Source organism: Heteronotia binoei, chromosome 15 (genome assembly GCF_032191835.1).
Source record: "Heteronotia binoei isolate CCM8104 ecotype False Entrance Well chromosome 15, APGP_CSIRO_Hbin_v1, whole genome shotgun sequence".
Lineage (NCBI taxonomy): Eukaryota > Metazoa > Chordata > Lepidosauria > Squamata > Gekkonidae > Heteronotia > Heteronotia binoei.
In genome coordinates this window covers 18,529,145-18,546,813 of record NC_083237.1, presented here as the reverse complement: position 1 = coordinate 18,546,813, position 17,669 = coordinate 18,529,145, and the positions used below count along the sequence as shown (strand labels likewise).

Sequence of the window (17,669 nt, the reverse complement as noted above, 5' to 3'; positions counted from 1 at the left end):
ATTCAAATGTATAATTCTTCTGTTTGAAATGTAAACCAAGCCTAACTAAAGAATGTCAGGGAATGGTTCATTGGTTTCATTCTCTCCACAAAAAAAAATTCCCTATTTGCATTTGATAAAAATATAACTGGAGAACAAGTGGATGGCTGACTAAAGAATTTAATGTTTTTTCCTTATCAGCAGCTCTCTTGTGTTCAACTCAGGTCTAAGAAGAATGACATAGCATTTGGGCAAAAAGATACAGCCTAGCAAGCCAGCACTGGAAGCTAAGATGGAGAAGATCTCCACGGCCACCGTATCTTTTCCTTTCGTGCTCAGGTAGGTGGGTACAAAGGACAGCCAAACACTGCAAAAGACCAGCATGCTGAAGGTGATGAACTTGGCTTCGTTGAAACTGTCAGGCAACTTTCTGGCTATGAACGCTACAATGAAGCAGATGGTGGCAAGGAATCCAATGTAACCCAAGGCACAGTAAAACATGGTGACTGACCCTTCATTGCATTGCATGATGACTTCTCTACTCAGTGAATGCTTGTCGATATCTGGGAAGGGCGGAAAAGAACCAAGCCAAACAGCACAAATGGAAACTTGAACAAAGGAGCAAGAAATAACAATACAATGTGCCAATTCTTTCCCCACCCATTTCTGAAAAAGGTTTCCTGGCTTGGATGCCATAAACACCACAATGACAGTCACGGTTTTTGCCAGAATAGAAGAAACAGCAACGGAGAAGATGATGGCAAAAGTCACTTGTCGGAGGAGGCAGGTCACCTTGTCAGGCTGCTCGATGAAGAGCAAGGAGCAGAGGAAAGAAAGGAAAATGGAGACTAGCAGAATGTAGGTGAGGGTCCGATTGTTGGCTTTAACGATGGGAGTGTCCCGGTATTTTATAAAGGACAGAATCACCAGAGCTGTTATCAGAGACAGGAGAAGAGCAAAAAAGGCTAAAGCGATGCTCATCGGCTCACGAAATGAAAGAAAGTTTGGGATCTTGGGAAGGCAGTGGTTTTGTTCCTGGTTCGGATAATGACCTTCAGAGCAAGGGATGCAATAATCCATGTCTGAAAGGAGAAGAAAACCTACTGAGGCACTTTGATTCTACAAGAAGAGGTTTTTGTAAGATAGTAGCTAATATTTTCTCCTCAGTCCATGATGAAAACAGTTTTATAAACCTGTCCCAACATTGAAAATAAGTAAGAAGCAATAACACCATTTGCACCTGCCGGGGTTTACTGAGATGAACGCACAAATCCTATTGTGGTTGAAGAACTTTTGTTGTTCCTGCTGATCCTTCTCAATTTCCTCACCAGACAGCCTCTGTCCTTCAAACAGAACTAAGCCATACTGCTGTTCAGGAATTCTGTTACTTTTAAATCTAAATTCCCATAACTTCACAAAATCTCTGGAAACAACTGGAGAAATACACAGGAATGTTCAACACCAGTAAGTGTAAGGAGTGGTAAGCTGCAGTACTGCAGTCCAAGCTCTGCTCATGACCTGAGTTTGATTCTGGTGGAAGCTGGGTTCAGGTAGCCGGCTCAAGGTTGACTCAGCCTCCCATCCTTCTGAGGTTGGTTAAATGAGTACCCAGCTTGCTTAGGGGTAAAGTGTAAATGACTGGGGAAGGCAACGACAAACTACCCAAATAAAAAATCTGCCATGATGATGTTGTGAAAGCAACCTCACACCAGAGTCAGAAATTACTGGTGCTTGCACAGGGGATTACCTTTACATTTTTTAAAAGTCTAAGGTGACAAAAAAATTCCCATCTTCAAATATATACTAATGAAGTCTGAACTTCGGGAAACTGAGAAGGAAAGAGACCTTGAGGTCCTAGTGGATAACTCAATGGTGTGCCACAGCAGTGAAAAATGCTAACTCTATGCTGGGCAGTATTAGAAAAGGGATTGAAAATAAAATATCAGTATCAAGCAGTATCACAATGCCCCTATGTAGATCTGTGGTGCAGCCTCATTTGAAATACGATGTGCAGTTCTGATAACCGTATCTCAAAAAGGACACCACACAGCTGGGAAAAGTACAGCAGAAGGCAACCACAGTAATGAAAGGATTAGAGGACTTCTCCGATGAGGAAAAGCTGAAGAATTAGTTAAGAAAAGAGATGACTAAAAGAACAGACCTGATAGAGGTTTAGAAAATAAACATGGGATAGACAGTAGGGGCAGAACAAAATAACTTTCTCTGCCTGACCCGAAATACTAGAATTCAAGGGTATTTCAGGAAACTGATGGGCAGCAGATTCAGCACAGACAAAAGGAAGCACTTCTTTACACACAACCTAATTAAAAACAGGGACTGATTTCCCACGAGCCTTACGCTGGTCTCACGCTCCTCTTCTCTGCGGGGCTTCCGCCGGATTTCACACTATCTGCCCCGGGACTGTAACTAGCTTCACCTTTTCCCCACGGCAAACAGAAACTGGTTTTTAGAGGATCTTGTTTGCTGCGGTGAGCAAGTTGCAGCCCTTGGGCAGATAGTGTGAAATCCAACAGAACCCCCATTGAGAAGACGAGTGTGAGAGCGGCATAAGGCTGGTGGGAAATCAGTCATGGAATATGCTGCCTGTTGATGTAGAGATGGCCACAGACTTTGGCAGCTTTAATAGGGAATCAGATTCATGGAAGATGGCCTGTCAGTGGCTGCTGACCGTGTTGACTAAAGGGAACCTCCACATTCAGAGGCAGCAAACCTCTGAATCTCAGAGCCAGGAGACAACGTCAAGGGAAGGCTTTGGCCTCTGTACCCTGTTGTTGGCCATCCAGATGAACGGGTTGGCTAATATTGAGGAAGGATGCTGGAGTTGACAGACTGCTGGTCTGATCCAGTAGGGCTCTACTTCTGTTAAACATTCTTAATGTATAATGACAAAATGGCCAATTTAAGTCTTTTTTGATAATTCCTCAAAGAGTAAATGTTTCAAATTCCCACACTTCGAGTAATGAAACATTTGGGGAATCTTCAAGTGGGGTTTATATAAAAGGAGGAATTTTTCCCAGAGCATCTCCTACCTTCTTTGTCTGACATTTTCCCTTCTGGACACAAATCACAATCGTAGCAGCAGAACTTCTTCCCTTCCTTCTTTCTCTTGCTGTAACCAAGTTTGCAGTTCTCATTACACAGGGAGGAAGGAGGCACCTGTCCTTGAAGAAAGCAAGAATTTAGGACAAAGTAGGAGTCTAGTAGCACCCTTAAGACCAACAAAGTTTTATTGAGAATGTAAGGTTTCGTATGCATAATACCCTTAACTCACCAGCTATATGTATTTCAGCTCACTGTACCCCATCTCCTCGTCTGAAGAAGTATACACGCATACAGAAGCTTCCATTCTGAATAAAACTTTGTTGGTCTTAAAGGTGCTACTGAACTCCTACTTTGTTCTACTGCTTCAGACCACCACAGCTGTCCACCTGGATCTTAAAACTGAGAAGCTATCATGAGTACTTTGTCTCAGAATTACTCTACAAGTTGTCAATGAAATGGAAGTGTGATATGTGGGATCTCCAAGATGGCTCATAGTGTGTGAGAGGAATGCAGATTATCCAAAATATGATTACATATGGCATTTTTGTTGAGCTTATTGATTTGATTTGATTTATATCCCGCCCTCCCCACACAGGATGCTGATTTAGAGAGAGCTGATTTAGCAAATGTCATGGATTAAAAACATCATGGAATCCATTTGTTCCCCTTAACGCTTCTTCTTACCCATTTCATTAAACGATGAAGGGTTTTGTATTTGTTTGAGAAACACTGAGATGGTTTCTCACCTGTGGAAGGTGCCTATTCCACTTAATCTCATCCTGATCAATTATCACTCGTTGACTACGGGGAACCTGAGGATCCAGCCTCCCGATCTTGACTCTGACATAGGACTTATTTGGAAAAGCGATCATGTTGGTAATATCGAATCCACCTTTCAATTCTCCATGTTCATTGAAGGCCACTTCATCTCCAGCGCTGTTGTTGAAAGCAATTGTCTGAAGAAGGGTGTGAACCTTGGGGGAAAGGGAAGGAGCATTTAAGGGCATGGAATGAATTGGATGGGTTGGAGTGTGCTCACCAATAGTTCTCAGTGTCAAACAGAGTTTTAGATTACTTTCTTCTAGGAGAGAAGTTATTTATGAATGCAACTAATTTGTTCTTTTGCCCATGAAAATAAACTTCCATTGCCAGACACAAGACAAAGGAAAGAAGAAGAAGAGGACTGCAGGTTTATACCCTGTCCTTCTCTCTGAATCAGGGACACAGAGCGGCTTACGAACTCCTCTATCTTCTCCCCCCACAACAGACACCCTGTGAGGTGGGTGGAGCTCAGAGGGCTCTCACAGCAGCTGCCCTTTCAAGGACAACTTCTGCAAGAGCTATGGCTGACCCAAGGTCATTCCAGCAGCTGCAAGTGGAGGAGTGGGGAATCAAAACCGGTTCTCCCAGATAAGAGTCCATGCACTTAACCACAACACCAAACTGGTTCTCAGCAGGCTTCAGGGTGTTCCTTGAATGAATGCTGCTGAGAGAGCTTCCAAAAACATCCATTTTGGTTTTGCTGCATCTAAACTGGCAAAAAGGAAATGTCCGTAGCTCAGAGCTGAGCATTTGCTGGGCATGCAGAAGGTTCCAGAGACAATCTCCAGCACTTCCCTTTAAAAGGCAGGGCAGTAAGTAATGTAAAAGGTGATGTGAAGAGAGCCAGTTTGTGTAGCGGTTAAGTGTGCGGACTCTTATCTGGGAGATCCGGGTTTGATTCCCTACTCCTCCACTTGCAGCTGCTGGAATGGCCTTGAGTTAGTCATAGCTCTGGCAGAGGTTGTCCTTGAAAGGGCAGCTGCTGGGAGAGCCCTCTCAGCCCCACCCACCTCACAGGTTGTCTATTGTGCGGGGAGAAGATAGAGGAGCTTGTAAACTGCTCTGAGTCTCTGATTCAGAGAGAATGGCGGGGTATAAATCTGCAGTCTTCTTCTTCTTCTTCCTCTGCTGGACGCTCTGGAGAGCTACAGCTAGTCTCAGTACACCTTGATTCAGGGCCAGATTAACAAATAGGCCAAGTAGGGGCTGGCCTATGGACCCCCGTGCCTTCAGGGGCCCTGGGCCAGCTTCCCCCCTCTGCTTGCATCTCTCCCAGCCTGCACGCACAGCCAGCAACTGAGCTGCTCTTGGTTCAACTTGCCTGGTAGAGCATCCTTCTCATATGCACAAAGTCTTATCTGTGGCACATCCAGCTAAATAGATGAAGAAGTATTCTCACAATTTTTTCCCTCAATTTCACAATTTTTTTAAAAAAAAATAAATTTAAAATAAAAAACCCCTGTGGATTAAAAATGTAAATAGTTTCAAGTTTCTTCATCTTTCCTACAATTCTCTGTTTTTTTTAATTTTTTTTTTGGGGGGGAGGGCTAGTGGGCAGCTCACCTAGGGCACCAAAACCCCTCGCACCAGCCCTGCTCAAATGGGCAAGGAGAAAAGATTAAAAATCCCATTTCCCCACTCCTGCCAACATATTGAACCCCAAACATGGCAGAGGACTAGTGTTCCCACTAAGCTAAGTTAGGGTGAACCAGCTCACAGTTTTTTAGCCTCCGGCTCACACATTTTTGTCTTAGCTCAGGGAACATGGCCCCAGAGCAAACTAACTGGTGCAGTAGAAGACGAAGAAGACTGCAGATATATATTCTGGCCTTTTCTCTCAATCAGAGTCTCAGAGCAGCTTACAATCTCCTTTATCTTCTTCCCCCACAACAACCTGTGAGGTAGGTGGGGCTGAGAGAGCTCTCCCAGAAGCTGCCCTTTCAAGGACAACTCCTGCGAGAGCTATGGCTGACCCAAGGCCATTCCAGCAGCTGCAAGTGGAGGAGTGGGGAATCAAACCCGGTTCTCACTGATAAGAGTCCATACACTTAACCACTACCCCAAACTGGTTCATAGCTTTAATGCCAGAAGCTCACAAAACATAGTTTTTGCTCAGAAGACTCCACAGCTTAGAGGGAGAAGAAGAAGAAGAAGATATTGGATTTATATCCTGCCCTCCACTCCGAAGAGTCTCAGAGCGGCTCACAATCTCCTTTATTCCCCCCCCCCACAACAGACACCCTGTGAGGTGGGTGGGGCTGGAGAGGGCTCTCACAGCAGCTGCCCTTTCAAGGACAACCTCTGCCAGAGCTATGGCTGACCCAAGGCCATGCCAGCAGGTGCAAGTGGAGGAGTGGGGAATCAAACCCGGTTCTCCCAGATAAGAGTTCGCACACTTAGCCACTACACCAAACTGGCATGGCACCACTACACCAAACTGGCATGGCAGAGGACTCTCTTTTTCCCCAACGAAGAAGAATTACCTTCCAAGGTGGCACATCCAAAGAAGCCAAGCTGCCTCCAGTCTCCATTGCTCTGTGGTTGATTCTAGATGAGCCCAAGATGTGTAGGGCGTGTGCAAGGGCATAGACGGCATTATATATACCGTAGCTGTGGCTGGTCATCGTCATTTCAAAAAAAGGTGCCGGGACAGTCTCCAGCTTCTCCTCTTCGGTGCATGTCTTTCCAGAGTGTTCTGGGTTAACAGAACCTGGGAATGCACAGTCGAACACTTGCTCCCAGAAGTCCTTGATGAAGCCATCCCCCTTTGCCTGGGAAGGTTTTAGGAGTTGAAGAAATCTATGGAAGCCTCGGATGGGCTTGGAATGAATTGAGAAGGAAAGAGCACCATGGAATATCTCTATATCAAACGCCTTTAGAAAAGGAATGAGTGCAAAATCCATCTGGGCGGTTGTAATCCACACTTTTCCTGTAGAGGTCCTCTCCCCGTAGTCAGTCCCTGTGATATTCATCAGCATCGTGGGCATGAAGATAACAGTCACCAGCCAAATAAATGCTCCACTTCCTCCATAGACGACAATTGCATTGGCTTCGCTGTCCAAGAACTTTGCATTACTACTGTCTAGATATTTGTTCAGAAAGAGTATGTCTTCCCAGGGGACCTGTCTTGCTGCCTTTTCTGTGAAGGCTGTACAGATTCCATTCCTGGAAAGCATCGGCTCCAAAGTCTGCAAGAAACGATCTCCCCTTTCGTCATCCAGAGTGATGAGCCCAACCCATCTCCACCTGAAATGCAGAAGTAAATGGACAATCCCCTCATACTGAAGGGTTTCCTTGGGAAACATGCGGTAAAAAGATGACCGACTGGTTGGGACATCCACATCCGATTCAAAGGAGCCAAATGACAGCTAGGAAAGAAACAAAAAGTCATGTTATAGAGCAGAGGTGGCCAACGGTATCTCTCCAGATGTTTTATGCCTACGTTTTTGCTACATTTAGCCACCTTCAAGTGGAGTTTAGATAAAAATATGGAGCAGAGGTCCATCAGTGGCTATTAGCCAGTGTGTGTGTGTGTGTGTGTATATATAAATTTTTTTGGCCACAGAGTGTTGGACTGGATGGGCCATTGGCCTGATCTAACATGGCTTCTCTTATGTTCTAACTCCCATCAGCCCCAGTCATTGGACATGCTGGCTGGGGTTGATGGGAATTGTAGGCAAAAAGCATCTGGAGAGCTACCGTTGGCCACCTGTATTATAGAGGGATAATCAGACTACTTGACTCTATTCATCACCTTCTTCTTTAAAAGGCATTTAAATGTTACTCCAGATCTTATAATATCCCCAATGTAAATGGGGATATTTCCAGACTGTTTCACATGTTCTTTGTCTGCATATTTCAGCCTTCTACTAGTATAATTGTTTGTAATTATTTTATTTTATTTAGAAACATTTATTAGCCATCTTTTCAACTTGAATATTCAACACGCATCCTTTGGAGTCCTTTCTGACAATTGACATTTCAAGATCCGTATCACGCCCAAATCCCCTGTGTAGAATTGGCCCCTTATTTATTTATTCTTTGCAATACTTGATAATAGATCAGCAAAGGTGATTAAACTACACGTGAGATTCGTGAAAGTCCAAATAATCCCAGTTCTCTGATCGTACCTGTGGGATCTTGTAAAGACTTAAGAGAGTCGCCATGTCTGATGTGGTTTCAGAACTATAGCCCCCAATTATGCCAGCCATTTTTTTCTGGTAGCCACATTTGTAGTTTGGGACAAGTTCAGCTGCGGTGAAGAGCAGGTCCAGAGTGGGTCTGTAAATCCATTTTGGATCTAAGGTGGAGTCATGGATGTGGAACCCAAGAGTAATGTTGGGCAAGATGGTGGGGTCCTCATTGATCTCAAAGATGGCAAACACCAAGGCCAGGACATGCTGGTAGAACTTTGTTTTCAGGCTGCAAAGACAATAAGTTATTGTTTAAGAAGAGAATGCTTCAATGCACAGCATCTGGATTGGTCACAGTATTGTGTCTGAGAACATCACTAGGTCCCAGCTGAATGAGAGAAATGACCCATCGGATTCTCTGTTCATTTCCCATAGTATAATGCTCTTGGGAAACCTGCAAGCTGGACATGGAGCCATCTGCCAGTGACTGATGTTCAAATGGATACTGGAGGTTCCTTTTAGTTACCCAAACAAATAGCCCTTGATAGATCTATGGATTTGTCTGATTCCCTTTAGGATGCACAATCCAGTAGCCTTCAGCAGAGATTTTATGTCTGTCCTACCTATACTGCTAAAATAAATACAGTTTAGTGATTCTGAATTCTGCTGTTGTGAACAGTGGGGAAGACACTCTTGTTCTGCTTTCCCCAAACTCTCTCTTCCCCCAAAATCTCTCTCTCACATCTTCTTTTATATGCTTTTTGGCTTATATACAGGAGATATTTAACCTGAGGGACAAAAATGTTTCCCCACTGATGTTGCGGTTGCTTCAGTCTGTACTGATAAATATCACAAGCCTCTTGTGTCATACAAATATTTTTGCATATACGTCACACTGACATTTTCCTCAGAAGTTTTTATATTTTTCAAACAATAGTTCCCTCCTCGTTACGTTATTTTCAAGTTTTGGCATCCCCTGTGTATTTCTCAAAATAGCCTGCATTTGGGTGGATGTATATTTACTGCAGTCTGAACTCTGCTCACAACCTGAGTTCGATCCCAGCGGAAGCTGGTTTCAGGTAGCCGGCTCGAGGTTGACTCAGACTTCCATCCTTCCAAGCTCGGCAAAATGAGTCTGCTGTGACAATGTTGTGAAAGCAATGTCACCCCAGAGTCGGAAACGACTGGTGCTTGCACAGGGGACTACCTTTTACTTTTTATATTTACTGCAGCTTTAAAAAAAATCTCTACCTCCTGCTATATACCTTCTGATCAAGGAAATATATCCACAGGAGTTGGCTGTGTTAGTCGGTTGCTGCAAAATAGTAAAGAGTCCAGCAGCACCTTTAAGATTTTATTTTAGCATAAGCTTTGGAGAAACAGCTCTCGTCATCACAGTTCTGACAGAGAGAGCTCTGTTTCTTGAAAGCTTATGCCACAATAAAATCTGTCAGTCTTTAAGATGCTACTGAACTCTTTACTAATCTAGGAAAGTGTATAAATGCTAAACAAAACAAAAAAAGTGCAATCTACTTATAAATTATTAATGAAGCAATATGGTATAAGCATAATCTTTGTCCTTGGCGCGTGAGTACTTTATTTGGGTAGCCACAATGCTTAGTGCTATCCATTATTATTAAAAATGCCTACTGAGCTTTGCAAATATGCAGATTTGCTGAAATAAAATCAGATATCACCACCACCACCTCTGTTCTAGAGGAACAATGATTCTCTTACATCGGATAACATTTATGAACCTGGCAGGGATGCTGCCTAAATTCAAGCTTTTGCAAAACACAACCAGTATGAGACACAATTCCACCAATCAGGATTTCACCAGGCTGATATGACTGTTGTGGAATCTGAGGAGGGTGGTTTCCAGTGCACTTCATACTATGGGATTTATACACAAGGAAGTAGTATCGGTATCAGCACCAACATCACAGATTCTGCCGTAAGCAATCAAAAAACACCTTTCTCCATTTGGACTCTCTGTTGAGTCTCCTCTTCAGGGTCTCCTCTAGAGTATTGTCGACATTATCTTCAGCCTGGTTTCAAGAAGATGATTCAGATGGCTCTTGTCTGTTCCAGCACACTTTTAAAGGGTACACGTCTGAATCTTATCTTCCATGTCCCAGCTGTTTGCTTTGTGTGCTACTCATGAGATATCGAGTAGCAATATGGTCTCTCATTTTAGCAGTGAATGGCTCCATGGAAGCTTTTATAACCAGAACATGGAGATTTCATCTTGGATTTGTTTTCTGTTTCATTCTGGAAAATTACTGAAAATTCGACTGATTGAAGAAATGACAGTCATTTTGGTAATTATACTGGAGCTAATCTCCTCTGGAAGACTGTAATGTCCTGAGGTCATTAGATGCAGAAATAGTGAAGCAAAAGTATTTGTCTGATCTTATCTAGCAAGATTAGCAGCTGGAATGGTGTGGTCAGACCACCAGAGGCCATGGCCATGCATGATGCAATCCAAACAACAACAACCAAAAATGGGATGGGATTCTCAGACAGGAAGTAGCCATGCAAAATCAGTGAGCAACTTCTCCTTGGATGCATCTATTTGTTTATTGATTCAGAACATGTCTGCACCACTTGTGCAGAGAACCTGTGCAAGCTAGTTTACAACCTAAAACATGATAAAGCAACAAAGAGCATTGTCAGACGTGTAACTTAGCTATGATAATGTAACTGGTAGAATGTAGCTGCTTGACATGACTAACTCCATCTTGTATTTTGCTGTGCTGTGTTCCTTGCTTCTACTAACCGTGAGAACTGCAACTGATGTGTTTCCCCAAGGCAATCCCTAACCGCAAAGAGAGGAATTTCACACTAGGCCTAGAAGCCAGCTGGGCCTTTGAAGTTAGCATATCCAAGGTGACCAGTGGGTAGCTTCCTGGGAGAGAGATAAGGAAGTAAGGGAAAGCCCCGACTGTCTCCAGGGGTGTGAAATGGCTGTATTGTTTCCCTTCTTTGAAATGTACAAAAAGGCAAGGCTCAGCCCTGCCTGTTATCAAACTCAACTAGTTACTCTGCTAAGACTGTATGTTCTCAAATAAATTGATTAATTTTGCAACATTATGATCCGTCTCTGTTTGAAGTTCCACGTCTTGACAAGCATAGAATCATTACAAGTTCTGAACAGAACACCCTTAAAATCTAGTAGTGTAGCTCAACCGAAGACATATGCAGGGCCTTTTTTCTCGAAAAAGAAATGCCGCGGTGAAAAAACAGAGAAACACATGGGTGCCCCTCCTGAACTTTTAATCATTTTTTAACTCCTGAAAGCTTATGACTCAAGAATTCTTGTAGCTACAGGACTCCAATCAAACGTTATTTTATTTATTTATTTATTTATTTGGTAACTTATATCCCGCCCTTCCCACAAGTGGCTCAGGGCGGCTTACAACAAGCAATAAAACAATAAAATCGGAACAAAGTTATTACTTTTAAAATCAGACATTTAAAACCTAAAAAACCTTAAAATATTTAACATTAAAACTATACAGTATAATCACAGAAATCTGGCAGCTACATTTATCTAATCAGGCATAGGCTAACCGGAAGAGGGTTGTCTTACAGGCCCTGCGGAACTGAGCAAGATCCCGCAGGGCCCTCACCTCTTCCGGTAGCTAGTTCCACCACATAGGGGCCATTGTAGAAAAGGCCCTGTCTCTAGTTGCCTTGAGACGCACTTCCTTAGTATTTGTATAACGATTCTTAATACGAGCTCCTTGGACACTGGATCTCACTCAAGATTTTAAAAGATGCCCATTCACTATTACTGTCATGAGGGAGGGGGTGTGACTCAATGGTAGAGCCTCTGCTTGGTATGCAGAAGGTTCCATGTTCAATCCTCAGCATCTCCAGTCAAAATGCCTAGGTAGGAGGTGATGTGAAAGACCTCTGCCTGCTACCGTGGGGAGCCGCTTCCAATCTGAGTAGTCGACTGACCTTGATGGACCAATGGTCTGATTCAGTATAAGGGAGCTTCATGTGCTCCTGTGTTCGTGACTACTGTGTAGAGCAGGGGTAGCCAACGGTAGCTCTCCAGACATTTTTTGCCTACAACTCCCATCAGCCCAAGTCAGCACGGTTGATGGCTGGGGCTGATGGGAGTTGTAGGCAAAAAACATCTGGAGAGCTACCGTTGGCCACCCCTGGTGTAGAGTGTGCACTATCCCACCACCCAAACACACACCATGTATAAGATCTGGTAACTTTCTAAGCTAAGGAACTTGCCTTATGTTTAACATCTGATGGGGCATATAGAGAGAGAGGGACAGAGGAATTGTGTTTTATTTATTTATTTATTTATTATTTATTACTTTGCATTTATATCCCGCCCTCTCCGCAAGCGGACTCAGGGCGGCTTACAGTATCATAAAAACAATCATTCCATAAAACATATAAAACCATAATACATTTATCAGTTTAAAACTATTACGCTATCTCGATCCAGTCTGGCGGTATTGGGTTCTGACTATGACCACCAGCTTCTGTAGGATGTCCGGTGGCAGCTCATTTTCAGTCAACCAGAAATGCCTGTCTAAACAGTTCGGTCTTACAGGCCCTGCGGAACGCCGACAGATCCCGCAGGGCCCTTATAGCTTCTGGGAGGGTGTTCCAGAGTTCTGGTGCTGCCACCGAGAAGGCCCTAGATCTTGTTGCACATAGCCTGGCTTCTTTTGGGCCAGGGGCAGACAGCAGATTTTTTGTCCCTGATCGCAGTGCTCTCTGGGGGATATATGGGGAAAGGCGGTCCCGTAGATAGGCAGGTCCCTGACCATAAAGGGCTTTAAAGGTTAATACCAACACCTTAAAGCGAACTCGGAACACAACAGGCAACCAGTGCAGCTCTCTCAGCACTGGCTGAATGTGCCCCCATCGTGGTAGCCCCATTAACAGCCGTGCCGCAGCGTTCTGCACTAGTTGTAGTCTCCGGGTTAGCGTCAGGGGTAGCCCCATGTAGAGAGCATTACAGTGATCTATTCTTGAGGTGACCGTAGCATGGATTACCGTCGCTAGGTCGCTGCGGTCCAGGTAAGGGGCCAGCTGCCGTGCTTGCCGAAGATGGAAAAAGGCAGATCTAACAGTGGCTGCCACCTGAGCCTCCATTGTAAGGGAGGACTCAAGGAGCACGCCTAAGCTCTTGACCTTGGGGACTGGTATTAGTGGCACCCCGTCAAGGGCCGGCAGCTGGATCTCTCTCCCCGGACCGCTTACCCATTTCTTTTTAATCCCTTGTTCACCCTAAGCTGTGCTAAAAGTATGCTTGTGAACATTTTTGCTTTAATAAATGCTTTATACCCAGGCTGTCAAACATGAAGCCCGAGAGACAGATCAGGCCCCCAGAAGGCTCCTATCAGGCCCTACTGTCATCTGCTTCCTTCTTCCTCTCTCTTGCTTCCTTCTGCATCACCGCTTGCTTTTTCAGGCTTGTTGAACCACACAGGAGCTACAGAGCAAAGCCTCTGTTTTCTCTATTGGCTGACCAGCACATGGAGCAACTTATGTATAGAGCTCACAATGCCCAGCCGTTTCATGTTTTCCCCTGGGTCTTAGGCTCAAAGCATTGACCATGAGACTTCTGCAATGGATGTCAATAAATCAAAGGTAGGCTTGCAACTTACAGACACACACCTGAACAACACCCGAACAGCATACTCAAGATAGCTACAGCACAGACATTGTCTCCAGATTTTGATGCAATAATTCAAAGCAAGAGGTGACAGTTATCAGAAACTGTTAGATAGAAAAAATATTGCAAGAGTGCTTATCTTTTAAGCGCATTTTACTTTAAGTTTTTTTTAAAAGATTATTTGTGTTTTTCCGTGTCCTTTATAAAGTTTATATCTCCACTACCTGGCATTACATTTTATGACATGCATGGCCCAGCCCGACAAGGTCTAATTTATGTCAGATCTGGCCCTCATAACAAATGAGTTTGATGCCCCTGCTTTACACAGTTTGATCTTTTTAGTGGTTCTCTGTGCTACACAGACCCCCACCATCTTGGACATGCCATTTTAGAAGGAGTACCAGGAGGAAGGGGAGGACAGTCAGTGGGCAAGTGGCTGTTCCCCCAGTGGTGCTCAAGGCAGTAAGCTGTTCCCATGGTAACCAGGTGCAGAGTAGATGCAAGGGCAAGGCCTCAGAACTTGGAAGGGAAGTTGGGAATCCTGACCATCACAAGGGCAATTGCTACAAAGGGCAGGTGGTGGTGGTGGTTAGGAAAGCCTTGGAAGGGAGGGTAGCACACGGCCTCAGAGCAGGACCATTCTGCTACAAAGTGGGTAGGAAACCCTCGTGGAAAGTGACCCAGAATACAGTGCTCTGCTTTTGAAGGGTCATGGATCCTACAGGATTTCAAAACGCTCGGGGGAACTGTAGGATCCCAAATATTTGTTCTCTTGAGGTTGCAGTGGGAATGTGGACTGTAAACCTTGAAGTTATTGAATTTTTACTTGTCATTGACCTCTTGTGGAAGTCACCCTACTGGTTTACCGCTGGGTGACCGGAAGGGGTCCAGGAGACATCTAGAATGACCTTGGCAGAGAACTCACACTAAATCTGACAGATGGTGGTATGGTGGTCTTTAGAAGACCCAGGGCTTTTTTTTGCAGGAACTCCTTTGCATATTAGGCCACACCCCCTGATGTAGCCAATCCTCCAAGTGCTTACAGGGCTCTTAGTACAGGGCCTGCTGTAAATTCCAGGAGGACTGGCTACATCAGGGGTACGTGGCCTAATATGCAAAGCAGTTCCTGTTTAAAAAAAAAAGCCCTGGAAAGACCTATAAAGCAGCAGGGCTTGCAGCAAAGAGATGTTATCACTACTACTGCATCAGAGGTGGCTTGTTATTGCCTGCCACTGCGTGGTGACTCTGGACTTCCTTGTACTCTCGCATCCACATATCAACCGAGGTGTCCTCATTTAGCTTTAGAGATCAGGCAAGATCAAGCCAACCTGGGCTATCCTGGTCAAAGCTACAGTAATAAAATACATATTGTTATATTGCTCAGTGGCATTGTGAATTTACATCAAGATGTCTTCTCAAAATTGGATGATAATTTCATCTGCTGCATCTCCATCCCCAAAGACAAGCATTGAAGGATGTGACGCTCTGGGTTTCAGGGACTCTGCCAATGGAACTCGGGGAAGTAGTCTGGCCCAAGGCATGAAGTCCTTAGTATGGATGCAGGGAACCCTGGAAAATGCAAGCCTTGAGACCCCTTATGTTAGGAAGGGAGGAAAGCCTTGCAGAAGTAAGACATCTCCACTGCCCATATCAGGTATCATGACAGGAGCAAGCGAAATTCCATCATGTTCTCCAGGGTTTTTTTTGAGGAGGAACGCACAGGAACACTGTTCTGGTGGGCTTGGTGGCATAGGGTGTGGCATAATATGCAAATGAGTTCCTGCTGGGCTTTTTCTACAAAAAAAGCCTTACGTGAAACAATTGTGATATCAGCGGGTGTGGTCTAATATGCAAACGAGTCCCTGCTATCTAACTATGTGGAATAGTGTTGATTTCAGGGGGTGAGGCCTAATATGCAAATGAGTTCCAGCTGGGCCTTCTCTATAAAAAAAGCCCTGTTGTTCTCAATGGCATTTTGGGGAGAAAGGGATCATTCATGTTTCAAAGTCAGAAAAGGATTTATCTAATTTTCAGGAAATAACTATTCTGTATTTAGCGGATGACAGTAAAACCATCCCTATGATGTGTCTACACATATAAATTAGCATTATATAGAGAAACAATAATGATTTCCACATACAATTATTTTTATCGAACTAGTTGGAATGCATAAGAATTGTACAGTTGTGAGTGCCTTATAAAATAATGCAGAATTCATTTTATTGTATGTGTTACAGAATATATACTTGAAAAGTGCTTGCACAGTATTCTAGTGGAAATGTGTACTGTTGCCTTCCAGTGCACAAATGAGTCAGAAGCACTGAACAGGGATCTGTGCCTTTGTTGTCTAGCACTGACTGCATCAGCTTTATCTTGGAGAGTACTGTGGCATGTTCCTCTTTTTTTACACGGTCACTGTTCTTTTCAAAAAGACCGCTTTTCTCCTCCATAATCGGAACAGCGCCTCCTTTACCTGATTATTCCTCAGACAGTAAATCAGGGGGTTGAGAAAGGGTGTTAAGGCAGTAGGGAAGAGTGCTACTGTCTTAATGACATTTGAATCCGTTTCTCCTCCTAGGTTTACATACAGCCCTACTGGAGGGCCATAATAAAGCGTGACCACCAACAAGTGGAATGATATGGTGGAGAAAGACTTTAACCAATTGCCTCTGCTAGAGTTTTTCATCAAAGTGACAATCACAGAACTGTAGGACAGCACAGTAAACAGGATGTTGCCGAGGATCACCACAACATCCATGAAAATCAGACTAATGAGGGGAGCCTTTGGTAGTGGAGGACAAGCTAAAGCCAGAATTGGCCCAGGGTCACACAAAAAATGGTCAATGATATTTGGACCACAGAAAGACATCTTGGAGATCAGTGTGACTGGAACAATGAATGCAAGGAAGCGGTTACTAGGATGTAGCAAAAATTTGGGGACATGATCTGTGGATATCGCAGTGGGTGGCAGATGACCAAGTACCGATCCAAGGCCATAGAGGAGAGGAAGAAGCATTCTGTACTGCCAAGAGAGAAGAAGATGTAGAACTGGAGGAAGCAGGAACTGAAGGAGATGATCTTGTTGGACAATGCCAGGTCTAAGAGCATTCAGGGCACAGTGGTGCTCACATAGCAGATCTCCAGCCAGGAGAAGTTGCTCAGGAGGATGTACATGGGAAGCCGGGACAAGCGGGTGTCAAGATGCACCAACGTAATGATGGTGATGTTCTCCGCCATGGCAAGCATGTAAAGAATAGTGAAAAAGGTGAGGAGCAGGAGTCGTTGCAGCTGCCCAACTTCAAAGCCCACCAAAATGAATTCCTGAACTGTCCTGTAGGTGAACTCCATCTGGAATTAGAGAACAGAGTCATCATTGCATACGATATACTCTTATCTGGCTATTTGTCTCCATAGAAAGAGAAATGCTAAAAAGACATGGCATCCAGTTAGGGAGAAAGGGGATGTCCACATTTCAGATCACATCCATTTAGTCATAGAATCATAGAGCTGAAAGGGACCTCCTGGCCATCTAGTCCAACCCCCTGCACAATGTAGGAAACTCACAAACACCTCCCCCTAAATCCACAGAATGTATTGTTCCTCTGGGTACTTATAAATAACAAATTATAAAGTGTAATAGCAAAACATGCGCATTGAGTAATCTTCTGCACAGGGTAGGTAGGAGTGAAGTTACTGCAAAAAGATGGTCACAACTTCCAAGCTCCAAATCTCAGAAATCAAAATGTCAACGGTTGTTTATTTTTTACTTCGGCTATTAAATCGCTGCCAAGAGTACTGTAAAATCAATCAATTAGAATTAAATTATGAGAAATCAAAAGCGTTAGTCTTCTCCAAATCTAGGAAGCAATATACTTGAAGGGTGAGTGACCACGAGCTCGAACAAGTAAAACACTTTAAGTACTTAGGTTTACATTTCCAGGTTACTACATCATGGACCCAACAATGCAAAGTAACGATTAATAATGCCAAAGCAAACGTTAACTCACTTCTGCGTTTTT

General features: G+C 44.0%; 1 protein-coding gene across 1 annotated transcript; it reads right to left on the bottom strand.

The window, feature by feature from the left end:
* Positions 1–159: 159 nt before the first annotated feature.
* Positions 160–16,998, bottom strand: LOC132583256 (vomeronasal type-2 receptor 26-like). The gene is made up of 7 exons (XM_060254922.1): positions 16,780–16,998; positions 14,852–14,949; positions 7,995–8,286; positions 6,348–7,232; positions 3,789–4,016; positions 3,030–3,156; positions 160–1,061 (listed from the first exon to the last, which is right to left on the bottom strand). Exons 1-7 carry the CDS (start codon positions 16,996–16,998, stop codon positions 160–162), a joined length of 2,751 nt encoding a protein of 916 aa, XP_060110905.1.
* Positions 16,999–17,669: the final 671 nt, after the last annotated feature.